This window comes from Danio aesculapii, chromosome 20 (assembly GCF_903798145.1).
Source record: "Danio aesculapii chromosome 20, fDanAes4.1, whole genome shotgun sequence".
NCBI lineage: Eukaryota > Metazoa > Chordata > Actinopteri > Cypriniformes > Danionidae > Danio > Danio aesculapii.
Genome location: NC_079454.1, coordinates 28,826,041 through 28,841,140, shown reverse-complemented (window position 1 = coordinate 28,841,140; position 15,100 = coordinate 28,826,041). Strand labels below are relative to the sequence as shown.

Sequence of the window (15,100 nt, the reverse complement as noted above, 5' to 3'; positions counted from 1 at the left end):
ATTCAATGTTATTGGCCAATGAACATATCCTGCTTGTTATCAAACTATTTCATAACTGTAACAAGAGACAATTTAACCATAAATTAATGTTAAAACAGCTATCAAAACATTATTTATTAATATGTGACTCATTTTGGATTCTCGGAAGCTATAAAATTGAAATTAAAAATGTACAATAGGAAATACGTTGGGACCTTTGTTTTTGATTACATCCCTCAAAATGGTCTATAGAAAATATAAAGCTTATTCAAGTAAACTGAACTTAATTTTAAACCTTTTAACTAATATTTAAGTATGTTAGTCAATTAGTTATGAACATTTTATAAAATAGTGTATTGTTGAGTCCAGACACATATACATATACAACAGTTCTGTCTGGTTCTTGAATCTGATTAGCTGATAGCCATGCGATATTTCCATAATAACAGCACTCATACAGTCTATTCACCCTTGTGTATTACTCCGCCACCACATAGAGTGACAGCAGATCAATAAACTCACTACAGACAAATATTGCAGCTGTTGCACAACATAATGTACTTTTGAGGCTTTTTAGGGCAGAATATAGTTATTTAGATTGCAACTATGCAGTTTATTTATAAGGACAGTGCCAATTTTAAATATTTTTAATTTTGGAGATTCAGCCTGTCATACTGAGCAGAACTAAGACAGTTGATGTTCCGCCACAAGATGGCGACAGAGACCATATAATAAGTCCTTAGGGGAGAAAAACTCTGTGTAAATTTCAAACCACAGCAGATAAAATCATTATAAAACAGGTAAGTGATATTCTAAGTTGATCTCTCTCTTTTGTATGCTGTAGTGCTGTATTTATTCCATAGTATTCTGCTAGTGTTTTCATTGCTTTGGCTTTTTCGGGGTTAACTATTGTGACATCCCAATTGCAACTGAGAAATACTGGGAAATCTCGATAGACTGATGGCATTTCATGTAGTTCAACATTATTAAGTTAAAATGTCTAGCTCTAAAGTGACTTTGGTCAATCAGCAATGGTTTCTGCTGTTCTGACCGTCACCTGCAGATGTGAATGAATGGTGGAAGTAAGTAGTTCCTCGTACAAAAGGGTTTTTGAGACTCTACGTGTTTGATTTTCTTTTTTTTTTATACGTACACTATTATGCTGTCGAACTGTTGTATAAACGCAATATCACACTATATATATATATAGAAGTGTTGCATAATAAGACATTTTCTGACACATTTTTATACATAATATTTTTTATAACTAATTTGTTTTGTCTTTGCCATGATGACAGTACCTAATATTTTTCTCTGTATTTTGCAAGAAACTAGTATTTAGTTTAAAGCGCAATATAAAGGCTTAAGATATTATGTTACTAGGCAAGTTAGAATTATTAGGCAAGTCGTTAGATAACAGTGTTTTGTTCTGTTTATAATCAAAAGCCCCTTGATAGCCTCTTAAGGGGGCTAATAATATCGACTTTAAAAATTTTTTTTGTTCCAGGCAAACTAAAAACTTATTCCAGACTGATTCTGTGAAAATGTCCTTGCTCTGTTAAACATCACTGGGGAAAAATTAAATAAAAGAATAATAATTTCAGAGGAAGGCTAATATCTTTGACTTCAACTGTAAATCCAACTGTATATCCAACACAGTAATCAGAAAAGTAAGCTTATTATTAAGCTGGACTTCAGTAAAGAAAAAAAAAAACATTTTGATTTACTGACACCCGCGTGTCCTGCTAAATTAAAAGAAAATCTGTCTGTTAAAACCTGGTTTTACTGCATGCTATGTTTCCACAGCAGCAAAGCCACCATAACACTGAATGACTAATCCCGTTTCTCTTACGCCGCTCTGTAGTCTAAATGAAAAGCCCTGGCACCAGGCAATTAATTAGTCTTTAAATTATTAAGACCCACAGAACTCTGTCAACACTAACCCATTCTTAATCTCATTACTGCTACATTGTGGGCGAGAGGGTATGCTGAGTTCCCAGGTGATCAAAGGCTATTTACACAGACTGAAGATAAATGAGCTCACTGTGTATTCCATAGAAAATTAATTTATCATAACTGCTGATGGATAGGTTAGCAAGAGTAAACATCGCAGGATGAATTACTATACTAATGCATCTCTGTTTGGAGGTTGCACATATCAATTACAAGTGCTTATCCCAGTTTTCTATATCAAATCACACCCAAACACCCATAAATTACAGGTATAGCCTTGAGCTTTTTTATTATTATTTTTAAAGAATAATTCAAGTGTTTGCCATCAAACATCAGTGGGATCCCAAAACAGGAATGTAATGCATTTAGAAATATGGTTGAGATAAAATATGGTCGAGAATTATTGTGCTTTTCACTGTTTTTATGCCCGCGTGTCATCCTGATTATTTGCTCTGTGATTGAGAATCCCTGCGTGGTCCTTGAACATGGGTCATGCCATACGCAAGTGCGGTCCTGGGGTCTATAAATCAGCCAGGCTTATTAACAGCTCAGTGAGTCAGTATTTTTTATTTGTCTGCCGTGCGCAAGGTGTTAATCAAACCTCCTGATGAATTATACGCTGGCTCCTGAAATGCTGCCAGCACCTGGTGTGACACAACTTAACTACTATCTGCCAAGAGCCAAACGCTTATAGTCTCTGAACAGTTGCATTAAAAATGTATGCGGCTGTTTTCCGCGCGGCTATGACACCTGCCGGGACAATGACCTCCCGAAGACATCGCTGATGCAGTTACTTGGCCCTTTGTAGGAATATAATTGCCTCGGAGAGCTTTTCACCTGACAGCTCTTTTATTCTATGACCCACCTCATCTCCGCTTCGTCACTTACACCTTTCCATCAGTTTACCAGTTGTTGTTTAGATCGCCTCATTCGCTTTCCATCCTCCACATCAATTTCTATTTGTACGGCTCTCCCTACAGGCTGCTGGAAGCCAGACAGATGTGGAGGGAGACTGTGACAAATAAAGGATTCATAAATCCTGTGTTTGCGCGAGCTGAAAAGCAATTCGGTATAAAATTGCACAAGCTGTGCTTTTCTTTATGAAAAGGCAAAGATCAAGCCAGCACTAATTTCAGTTTAGTCCCGAGGGAAAAATTCTGCTTTATGTTGCACCTTATTCAGGCCAAGGTCCATCCGCTTGGATGAGAACTGCTCAAACTCAGAAAACAAAATTAGGTATGCAGTTTTGTTCATGGATATCTATTTAAATTGAAGGGAAGTGCTTCAAACTAACCTCAAAAACACAAGTTAGTTATTCATCAAAACGCTTGTTTAATAAACCCATTATCTTCCGAAAACCATTTTGGGTCCCACTTTATATTAAGTGGCCTTAACTACCATATACTTACTTCAAACTATGAATACAATGTACATAACCCCTTGTCACGATCACCAGCAATCTAGCCTGTGCATATCGCTGGTAAACACACAGTATTGCGTAGAACTACAAATCCGCCATTAAATGGACCACAAGGTCCAGTCATGCACCTTTCTCACACCTGGCCCAGATCCCAATGATTGCTGACAGACACAGCTGAAGCTACTCTTGAAATGATTACTAGGACTATTTAATGACGGATATGTAGTTCTATACAATACTGCATGTTTACCAGCGATCTGCACAGGCTGGATCACTGGTGATCGTGACACCCCTTCAGACCTGAATTATGATCCAAGTTTCAGAAAAATGTAAAAGTATGCTTTTACAGTACCTGAGGCTCCTATAAATGAGGCCAAATTATAATAATAAAAATTAAACATCCTTTAAATATATATATTTAGACAAATATAGACAAATTACAAACTACATGATATAATCTTGAAATTTTATTTTCAAAATCACGAACATTAACATTGTAACATCTGTACATCGATATAGGTAAATGAAAAAATTCAATCAGCATTACTGGAGATTTTAGTAACAGATCTTGAACCGATTGTCCATCATTTGAACCAATCCAGAAGAAATAGCAACAAGAGCAATGCTTAAACATGATGTATAAACCCAGTAACTTCCGAACACAATTTTGGGTCCCCCTTTATATTAACCCTTCTGTCATGTTCACCTCCCGCCCCTTACTTTAGTGTAACTGAAACTGACCAGTCTCTTTTGCTCAAAAAGCATTCTTTAGCTGTGAACAATGTCTCAAACTAGTGTTTAACACGAATTTATAGAATTGGACATAAAATAGATCACATTTTATACCAATAACATATCATAACCGATTAAAATGTGGACACCAAGATATGTGAAATCTATTGATGGACTCAATTTACTTGGTTTGAATTTAATCTGAATATAATTTTTGTGATTTACTCAGCTTTTGATTTAAAATGTTGCTTTTTTTATCACCCAAAGTGAAGTCTTCATAAAATAGAACACATACATATATACATAAAAAAATGATGTTTTGTCTGCTTGTTTGAAAGCACAAGCAGTTTTCTTTCCTTCGAAAAAAGTAATGCTTTTATAGATCGTGAATACAAATTTAATATTACAAAAGAAATCCCTTTCAAACTAATTCTTTTTTTTTACCATATCAAATTTCAGTCTCTATTGTATTGCAACAAGGTGTACCAATTTGTTGTCTTTTTTTTTCAGAATTTTGGTCATTTACACTAAATTTCAATGCAGTTCGGTTTGAAAGTGGTGAATTTCAGTTGATGCTTGCCCTTTCTGTGCGCAATTTGCATCAGATGGTCAGTGAACAGACTCTGGGAGGTCTGTCTCTATCTGCTAAATGCCATCTGAGGCTAATTTCAGCTTGACATGAAACAATTTCACTCTTATATTGCATTGCAATGAAACCGTGTTGGACAGACTCACTGAAAATCGGATAGATTTGATTAAGCAGCTAATTACAAATGTGTACGGATTCAATTTCCTCTCCGCCAAAGGAGGGCACTCATCCAGAGCCATCACACATGACACATACATAATAAGTTTGAAAGCGCTGACATCGATCACCTTGAAAACCAGATGAAGTTCTATTAGCCGAGCAATGGATCGAAAAAAAAAAGGAACAGAAAAGATAGAAATGGGGAGAAGGACAGGACTCATCGTGCTCATGCTGGGGGAGGCATTTTGGTAACATAAATTACACGCTTTCCTTCCTGTGCCTCCTGCCACCCTGAAAGGATAAAACCATCCATTAATCTGTCATTACCTGTCAGGAAACTGGCAGGCAGAGACGGCATCTGCCACCCACCCTCATTCAGGAGAGGCACCTGAGAGGTAGAGGTGGGCTTATCGGGGGCCAAGCTGTGGGACTTTGGCTCTGGGGCTTAACCATTTGACACTGCTGGCAGATTACTCACATACAGCTTACATCAGTAATAGCATAATGCACACATTTCATACCTTTCAGTTCAATGCGGAGATGATGAGATTAGGAGTTTTCAGATTATGTTTTTATTCCATTTTTTGGAGGGTTCGACGGCATCGGATTTCATGCAGGATACTGATGGAAAGATGTTGGTATTTATTCTTTTTAAGCGTGTTAGCTATGGCTGCACAATTTATTGATTCAGCATCGATAGCGCAATGTGTGAATCTGCAATAGTCACATCGCTGGATCTGCAATGTCGAGTTGGTTGGGGTCATCACAAAGTTTAACCCTAATAGATCGAAAGATTTTACCTTGTACTGTATGTGTTTTTATGATCCTTGACTGTGAAAGATTTCAAGCAAATTTAAACCAAGAAGTTATACAGTTTGAAGCTTTAATTGGATTTAATTAATCATACAATGACAACTAAAGGATTATTTTACATATTATTATTCAGTTTTAAAAGCAAACTGGAGCATAAAGATAATCCAAAATACATACTCAAAATCAAGGCAAATAGTCATACTAGGCAGCAAAGAATCAAAACGCTAAAAAAGACAGAGATCAAAGCACGGCAAGACAAACCAGGAAAAATGTTTTGTAATGCTACACAAGGTAAAAGAAGACTCAGCAATGTGTATGAGAAAGTGAGTGGTTTAAATAATCCAGATAACCAATGATTATGAGTTTCAGCTGTATGTATGTGTCTGTTCAAATGACTGTCAGCTGTGGCAGGAGTGATGAGTGCAAAGAGTTCTGGGAGTTATAGTTCAGTTCAGTGACCAAATTGTAGTTCCCCAGCGATCTGTAACTGCTTGATCACTGGTGATTATAATAATATTGCAATATATATTGCAGACAAAAAAAAGTTTTCAATAAACTTTTGTGCAGCCCTAATGTTAACAAAATGCAGGAGCTGAATAGCTATGTAGGTGAACAAGCTTTTAAAAGAAGTAATTCATGTAATCATAACTTTGTCTCTTATAAATAGACACTAAATAATAGTTACTCTCAGTTTCATCTAGGGTTGGGTGGTATGTTGAGTTTGTACTATATATTTTTTATAAACTATAAAAATGTAATGCCATTTAAATCAATATACAGTATTTAATAAGAGCAAATATGAAAAATTAGTCAAGATTTAGATTAAAGGATTAAAGTAAGTAGATATAGTTAACATGTAAAGTTAAGCAGTTTGCCATGTCAGATTGTTGAGATGTGTATTTCTCAGTGTGTAACTTACTTCACAGGCATATTGTTCATCTGCAAATAACAGAAATGTAGAATGTAGAATGTTAAACTTACAAGAACATTAATAGGAATGTTTACATTTACATTTAGTCATTTAGCAGACGCTTTTATCCAAAGCGACTTACAAATGAGGACAAGGAAGCAATTCACACAACTATAAGAGCAGCAGTGAACAAGTGCTATAGACAAGTTTCAGGTGTGTAAAAGTCTAAGAAGCAAAGCATTAGTAAAAAAAAATTTTTTTTTTTTGAGAGAGAGAGAGAGAGAGAGAGGGCACAGTTAGTGGTATAGCCAGAGAGGCAGTTGCAGATTAGGAAGGAAAGTGAAGACTAAACAGTTGCGTTTTTAGTCGTTTCTTGAAGACAGCAAGTGACTCTGCTGTTCTGATGTAGTTAGGGACGTTCTGTTCTGCTGTTCTGTATGTAGTTTATGATAAAAGAAACAGTGATACTTTAATGGGGTAATCAAAATTTTGTTGAATTTAATTTCTGATTTTAAAAAAGCATTACTTTGCTTTTTGTTTGTAATTTTTAGATATTAGAATGTCATGAGAAAGGATAGAGTAACTTACGCTGTTATATTTACTTTAATTGTTTTAGAAAGTCTTTATAACTAGTTCTAAAATGAAAAGTTAAAATTATTTCATTCAAATATTAAAAAAGAGAAAATACAGTGATTTATATCACAATTCAACTAAAAAAAAGTCAAGATTTTAATCACACAGTCAAAGGCTAATAAACACAAACACTCTAAGATAACAGACAATTCTAAGATGATAGAACAGCTGTCAAGAACACACCTGTCTCTGTAAAACTTGTGTGATCAAATGTGACTTTACAGAACAGGAAAAAACAAATATGCAAGACAATTCACGTCATCAGCTAGCACACAGCAGCACATGTTCTGTTTTGCAAACAAATTAATAATAACAATTACAGTTGCCATATCAGTTAAAAAAAGCACGAAACATCTGGTTAGGGAAGCAGGCTTGCTCTCATTGGCTGGTATTTGTAAATAACATATAGTAATGCCTGATAAACAACTGAAATGGTATCTAAATATACTGTGCATTCCTAATGATGCTGTAGAGATTCAGAAAAGAACAGCACATGTGGTGCATCCTCCAAATCCTTGCACCCCAACCTAGCAAAGCAAGGCATTGTGCAAATAGCTTTCAGCACTGATTTTGTAGGCACATTTGCACAGTTGCGTGATACTGGCACCAGCCTTGCCAAGTGAATTGAGTGCTCAAACTATGCACATAAATGACATCATCAACTGACGCAGTTCATTCGTTCATAGTTAACCCACAATGATAAAGTTTAAAGCTAAATTGTAATTGTAATATGTAATGCCAAGGTTTTTGGATATGGGCAATGTGAAAGAACGTAGGTGTAGCGATTTATTATATCTGGACAAGTATTTGCCAGGTTTCTTTAGCATTAACAGCAAGATAATGTCACTTTCTGGCATCCAAACAATTCGAAACCACATTTTGCTTTTTGTCCAGAAATGTGCATGAACATATAGTTGAAAACATGACAATTTCCTTGTGCACAAGCCACTTCACCCCGTCCTTACAGAGGCATGCAATCTAACATCTCATGTTATTTTATAGAGAAGTAGGCCTATTATTTTTGCAGATAAAACCCCGGCGGCAGAGCTATCCTTCACCACTGATGATTGCAGCTTATTGCTGTGAATCAGTACAGAAATATTTTCCTAACAGCTTTCCTCTTGGCGCACTCTTCACTGGGCTGTGTTATTTTTAGTTACTCAAGTGAATCACTCGAATCAAAGGAGAGAACTGACAAACAATCCTAAAATCACAAACGGTTGTGGAAATGCTGTGCAGGTTCACTAAAAGTTTGTCCAAAACAAGGTTTGTGAAAATAATGTGTAGTTTACGTTCATTATCACAGATGATTTTTCTTCAAAATATTAGAGGTAAATTATCAATATATGGAAGTATAAATGATCAGTGTACAGGGTGGTGAAAATGTGCTCAAAATGGTCAATATAGGGATGTAAACCTACACTGGGGTCACGGTTTGGTTTGTTTACGGTTATCATGCCATTGATTCTGTTCAATTTGATATCTCTGTGCATCACGCTGCATCGATGACGCTTCCATAAACAGCTTGATATTTAACTTAGCAACACAATAATTCTTGTATTAAAGTTGATAGTTTATTAAGATATTTATATAGTATTTGTAATACAATTTTGTCCTTTAATACCAGCAGTCAGATATATGTAGGCTACTGTACCTTTAATTTGACCTGTTTGACCTGTAAATATTATCCCACTTGCTTTTTGAGCGTTGTTGAATGAGTTCTTAAATGCCTATGATTGATCATGCGCTCATCAGAAAAGGCAGCGATTGGCTCTTACGGTCAGTGCTGCTCTGGCCCTGTTCAGCCAACAATTACATGGACACTGATGTTAAATGCCCGCAGCCAGGGTGCAAACTACGGGGAGCTCAGCTCTCCTAATTAAGGCATGGGCTCCCCTAAAAACATGATTTGTGAAATGTTGGGGGGTCTCAAAAAATATTGACAATGTGTTATTTTGACGTGTGGTTTCATGTTGTGTAATGTGATCATGGATTATTATTACGTCTAACAGTGCAAAAATATCATTCATTCATGCATGACGGCAATTTACACCTCACTTAAACAAAAAGATAACTCCAAGCTATTCCTGTCATGAGCATCAAGGTGTGGGGGCGGTGCATAGCAAAGTTCACTCATGTCAAAGACTGACAGCCAGATACTTTCATATGGACGTTGAGACTCTGCTTATTCATTTCCTGAAACAAATGATGAGACATTGTGTTTTGTTTTATTTGCTTCATTCAGTAGGCCAATACAATGTTTTTTTTTTTTTACACGGTGACATTGTTGTAAACGTCTTGGACAATTAAGCTGAAAGCAGGTAAACTTGACAAAACTGAACCCCTTTCAATGGCGTTTCTTTCATTTTCCAATTCACGATTATGATTTACCAGAGTGAAAAGTGAGATCCCATGACATTATATAGGCCCATGTAAAATAAAATCATTTTGAGCTCATAGAGCAAATAGAAAAATGATAGGCTGCATGACGAGGTTATTTATTTATTTTTGTTGTTAAGTGAAACATATTCGTGTTTGTTGATTTTATATAAATGAATGTGTTCATCTCACAATAGCACTGCAGGTAAAATTAGACAACGGTGTTCTGTTGTTTAAGCTGCTGTTGTTTGTGCATGTAAAAATAAAGATATCCCTCAAAAAATATTTTCAAGGGTCAAAGAAAGTTATTGATGGAAAAACAGGCACTTTGTAGTGCGAAAGTAAATCGAAAGTAACCCCCTTATAAAAAAAAATGGGCTTGATACAGTTCGAACACTGGCCGCGGTGATAAGCTGATCCACTATAGATGGCGACGCGGTGGGGAAAACTCGCTCTGCAGACACGCTCGTTACTGGAACCACAAGTGACGTTATTATTGTTACAGCCGAGAGAGGAAATAAAATGTTACCTCACAAACAGTTTTATTTTTTTTCTAGCTGGGTTCTGATGTGCTTCCCTGTCAGTGAAAGACAGTCCAGCAAACTCACAAGCAGTGAATTGTGCACTGTTATCTGCTTTTTAAGTAGCTGAAGCGTTTTTGATCTCCTCCCTCACCATAGTAAACTACCGTCATATAACGCATATGTGATAAATGATATCAGTACATAATAACCTGTTATGATCTATTACTCAACCGATACCAAATTGTTCGCGTCTGCATCGCTGTGCATCATATAAACAATTAATTTTGACACCCCTAATATACACTTCTATTTTTGGGGGCTGTTTACATTACGTTTTTAGACAAAAACAAAAAACTTCTTATACGTTTTGTCTGTTCGTTTACACGACAACAGCACTTTTTGGGACTGAAAAGGCATATACCTGTACATAAACTAAGGGTGGGACGGTTCACAAAATTGTCGGTTCAGTTCGTATTGCGATTCTGTGTTCGTAGTTTTAATTTTTTTGGGTTTACATTGTAACAAAAATCCCATATTGTAATATTTACAGTTTAGAAATACCATACCGGATCTATCTCACAGTTTGTTGTTTTTTTGTTCTAAGATACACAATTATTGTAATGGAATTTTTAAAGTGCTTTCTGAGGTGTTGAAGTTGCAATTACAACCGGATGCAATGCTTTTAATTCTAGGATTCTCTGAACAAACACATTTGTTGTCAAATACACAACATAAACTGCTCTCATACTGTTTAACTACTGCCAAGAAGCTACTGCCACTGTTTTGGGAAAAAAAGGAATCCCCTACATGTAAACTGTGGCTTGGAGAAATTACCTCTATGTTACATTTGAAGCAAACCAGATATTATTTGAAAAGAAAACTCAAACAATTTGACAAAATTTGGAATCCTTTTATCTGTTACCTTGAATAAAAAACCTCTCATAATAATGCATCATTTCTGTAATGTTTTAATACGCTTTGTCATCATACTCTGTTGTTCAAACAGGTCTTTGTAAACAAGTTGGCTTGTTATGTGGGTGGGTTTTTTATTTATTATTATGATTTTCATATTGTTTTTCCTCTTCTTCTTTTTCTTTGTATTTGCTTTGCCTATGTTATATGTGGACAAAATATGAAAAAACTGAGAATTCTTTTCTTTTTGAATCTCTGTCTTCAATAAAACTTATTTGACAAAAAAAAACATGAACATAAAATACATAGCATTGTAATCTACAGTTTATAGTATTTTTTTTAAAGTTATACTTAAACCTGTGTATTCTAATTTCAGTCTTTTTTTTTCGGGTTTTCACCTTTAATTGATAGGACAGTTGAGAGTATAGACGGGTAAGTGTGGGGAGCAGAGAGGGAGGATTGGGAATTGAACTCAGGTCGTCAAGAGTACCGAAGTGCCATGTGTCGACACACTAAACACTTTGTCATTGGCGCTGACTTCAGTCTTAACGTTTTAATTTAGTCTTGTGATGTTTATTATTAGTAATGATGACAGCACGTTAAGTTTAACTGGTGTTATTTCAAAAATTCTTCCATGAATGTGTACTTTCACTTACCCAGACTCACCCAACTGTTAAATATGAGTATTCAGGCATTATGTTACATGCATTCCGCCCAGTATGAAGTATTTGTGAGCAGAGAGAGAAACGCACACAAGACAGAGTATTTAGTTTCTGGAATCTTTAAAGTCATAGAACCTAAAGAATGTCAGTTAGCAGCAGCGTACCAAATCATGACAAAAAGAACCAAACGTTTTTTAGTCTCATCCCTAGTGTAAATACATGAAAATTAAAGTCATTGAAAATATGAAGTCATGTGAATGCATATGTATATGTTGAGGCAGGTGTAGATTAAAGTCAAGTGTGAACAAATACACAACAATGGCGAAGTAGCGTTGTTTGCCAACACTTCATCAGCAAAGTGCTGATGAAAACTTACATTTCCTCAAACACCTGAGATGCACACGTCTAAACACTCAGCAAATTACACGTAAACATCAGCGACAATCTGCTGACGGCATATTGTCACTACCTTACAGATACTGTTTCTATAATAGACGACAGTACCAAATACTTTCTTGTATATGTGATACTATATTCTTGGTTGTTTTCAAGCATCAAAACAATTGAAGCATGGCACATCAGAATGTGTTAATAGTAAGTAACAAACAGCTATTTTAAAAATTACCATTATTATAATTATTAAAGATTTCTGAACTTTGCAACATTAATTACATTCTTATTTCTCAACTAAGGATGGAGAAATTCTACATCTTCATACTGAACCCAGAAGCATCGTATAACCAACACTATGAATGCACACCCTGTTACAACACTGAAGTGATTATCATTCTTCTTCTATCCCCCTGCAGACGGACTGCTCCAGTGACAGTGAAAGCGAGGACAACTTCATCGTCATCCCTCCTCGTGATCACCTGGGTCTTGCTATCTTCTCCATGCTCTGTTGCTTCTGGCCTCTGGGCATTGCTGCTTTCTACTTCTCTCAGGGGGTGAGTGCAAAACCCACCGACCAAATCCACAGCCTAACCATTAAGCCTCTGAAAATATCTGCCACGACACGAGCAGACAGACGCAATGACACTTTCTCATCTGTGCCCCCCTGTAGTCTCCCGAGAGAAGAGAGTTTGTGATCTCTATCAGCTCCGTCTAATAATACAGAACAGGTGCCTCATTATAATATGCAAAATTGTCATGCGCTCCACTCCTCTGATATAAATATGTAAACACAAATGCACTGATGGGGTGTTTGTGAATAGCGTTGATGCTATGGTCCTGTTTACATCTGATATTAAGATGCATTTTTATTGATCCCATCAAGTGGATGATGCTTAATTTACAGTCAAGCCCACATTTTTATTTTTTTCGCATTTGAACAAAATCTTTAATTCAGAATTTGCCAGGGGTATGAATAATTTCGGGCTTGACTGTAGGTATGCTGACCAGACGAGTTTTAAACTAATCTAAAAGGGTTTGGTTTGAAGGGTGAAAAATACAAAAAGCTAATGTTCCTTTACCAGTCCTGATTCTAACACACAACTATTACATCAGTAACATAAACTGTAGACCTTCATATCACTTTCTGTTGTCTCTTTTGTGTGCACACATATGCTCTAAAGATAATTCAACTTTAACTGAATAATTGAAGCAATAAAATCTCTGAATCTCACATAAGTGATGTAGGGGAAACATACAACAGCAAAGTCTCTTTAAGGCAAGTCATTTCACTCGGTGGCCATCTTAGAAATGCCTCACGAAGAGTATGCTTGGGCATTTTGTCTGAATGGGGAAAGGTCAAATTTTCCAAAACTGCCAAGCTTATGATAACATTACATATTTGGAATCATCAATAAAATTAAGCAACTGTCTCACAAGTTTCGTTTCTAAACGTCTGAATCATACAAAATCGGCATGTTTTCAGGTTGCTTAAGCTAAAGCCAAACAAATGTTTTCACTGCACACGACATTTGGACATGACTGTTGAAATAAGCCCCCTTGTGGCAGTCGCACAGAATTTTCAGTTTTGTGATGCACATGGGAGAAAAGCTGTTCTCGCAATGTCTGAAATAAAGGAGCGCAAAAGCAAGAGCCTTTATTCTCCCTGCGTTCACCATGGTTGATTGAATGAATATTAGATACTTTAGAATTTAAAAAATTTTGGAGGAAATGTGACGACATTTTTAAAAATATTTTTTTTTATCATTCATTTATGATTGATAAAATATTTTTATAAAAATATTCTCATTTTAAAAATAACAAAAAAAATTTTATTTCTCATCTCGCGAGCACAAACCTGCTTGGACAACACTGGAATACATCACATCCAATCGGCCGATAGTCGCAGGAGTTCAAATATTTCAATATATCCGCAGCTCAAATCGGATCCGAATTTTCAGAAATGATCGGAACTCCATACAGAAATGATCGGAACTCCATGCAGCTCCCGGACTACTCTCCAATGGAAATGAATGACTTCCGGTATGTCGCTTGTCGTTTGTCTTGTGCAGTGGAAAGGCGGCTTAAGGTGCATGCGCACTCGAAATGAACAAGATCACGACACCAACCTCATTTATGGCCATTCTACACATTATCGTCCTCTGAATAATGATCGCCTGTACCTCGTTCATTTTCAAGTGCACTTGGTTCATTTAAAAGTACAGATTTCACGTTTTATGTGGATATGGGTCTTGTCTGTGAAGCAAGTATTCGCTGAGATTCCAGAGTGTTTGTTGACAACCAAACTGTCAAAAGCACACATCTGGTCCGAGCTTCACTGTCAGCCTATTGACCTTATTCTTCAATGGGGAAGTGCGCTCATTTTTGTGATTGTTTTAGAACTTCCGATTCAGCTGCCCATGGGAGAAATGACTAGGAATAATAAATGGCAGAAAACGGTGAAACTACTTACTCTACGAACAAATGTTTGCATGACAATGCAGACAAAGTAGAATAAGATAATAAGAAAATATCAGTTTGCAACATCAAGCAGCAAAGCGAGCTGTTTTTAATGTCTAAAAATGAATGGACATGAATGGAACCGGAAGTCTCCTGCCAAAATGATTCAAATGGCTGCGCCCACTCGTACGCGGAAAATAAGGTGAATAGCGATCGATGATTGGCTTCTATAATAGTAGGCTGGGCTTCATTCCCCATATTGACCGTTACACTGTTCCCCATTCAAAACTATATGAGTGACATGTCTTGTGTATTCTATAGTCTTTGACAACAGTTAAGATAGTCTGAAATGTCCAGCTATTTATTGAATTTTGGCTTGCACAAGACTAAATGTGACCACAAATGAGATTTTTGGGTGACATTTTACAAAATGGGACATGTAGTTAATGTTAGTTAATGTATAAGATGAATAAACAATGCTTTACTAATGCATTATTAATGTCAAATTCTGTGCTTGTTAGCAGGGTGCGAATCATACACTGATATCCTGACCTAGTATCCTCTGATTAGCTATTTCAGAGGTTA

General features: G+C 36.2%; 1 protein-coding gene across 1 annotated transcript in view; it reads left to right on the top strand.

The window, feature by feature from the left end:
- The window catches only part of syndig1l (synapse differentiation inducing 1-like), a 47,586-nt gene that overhangs the window by 17,645 nt on the left and 14,841 nt on the right, over positions 1-15,100 (top strand). Inside the window, exon 3 of the mRNA XM_056445409.1 lies at positions 12,475-12,612. Coding sequence (XP_056301384.1) covers positions 12,475-12,612 — 138 coding nt within the window. The remainder of the gene's footprint in view (positions 1-12,474; positions 12,613-15,100) is intronic.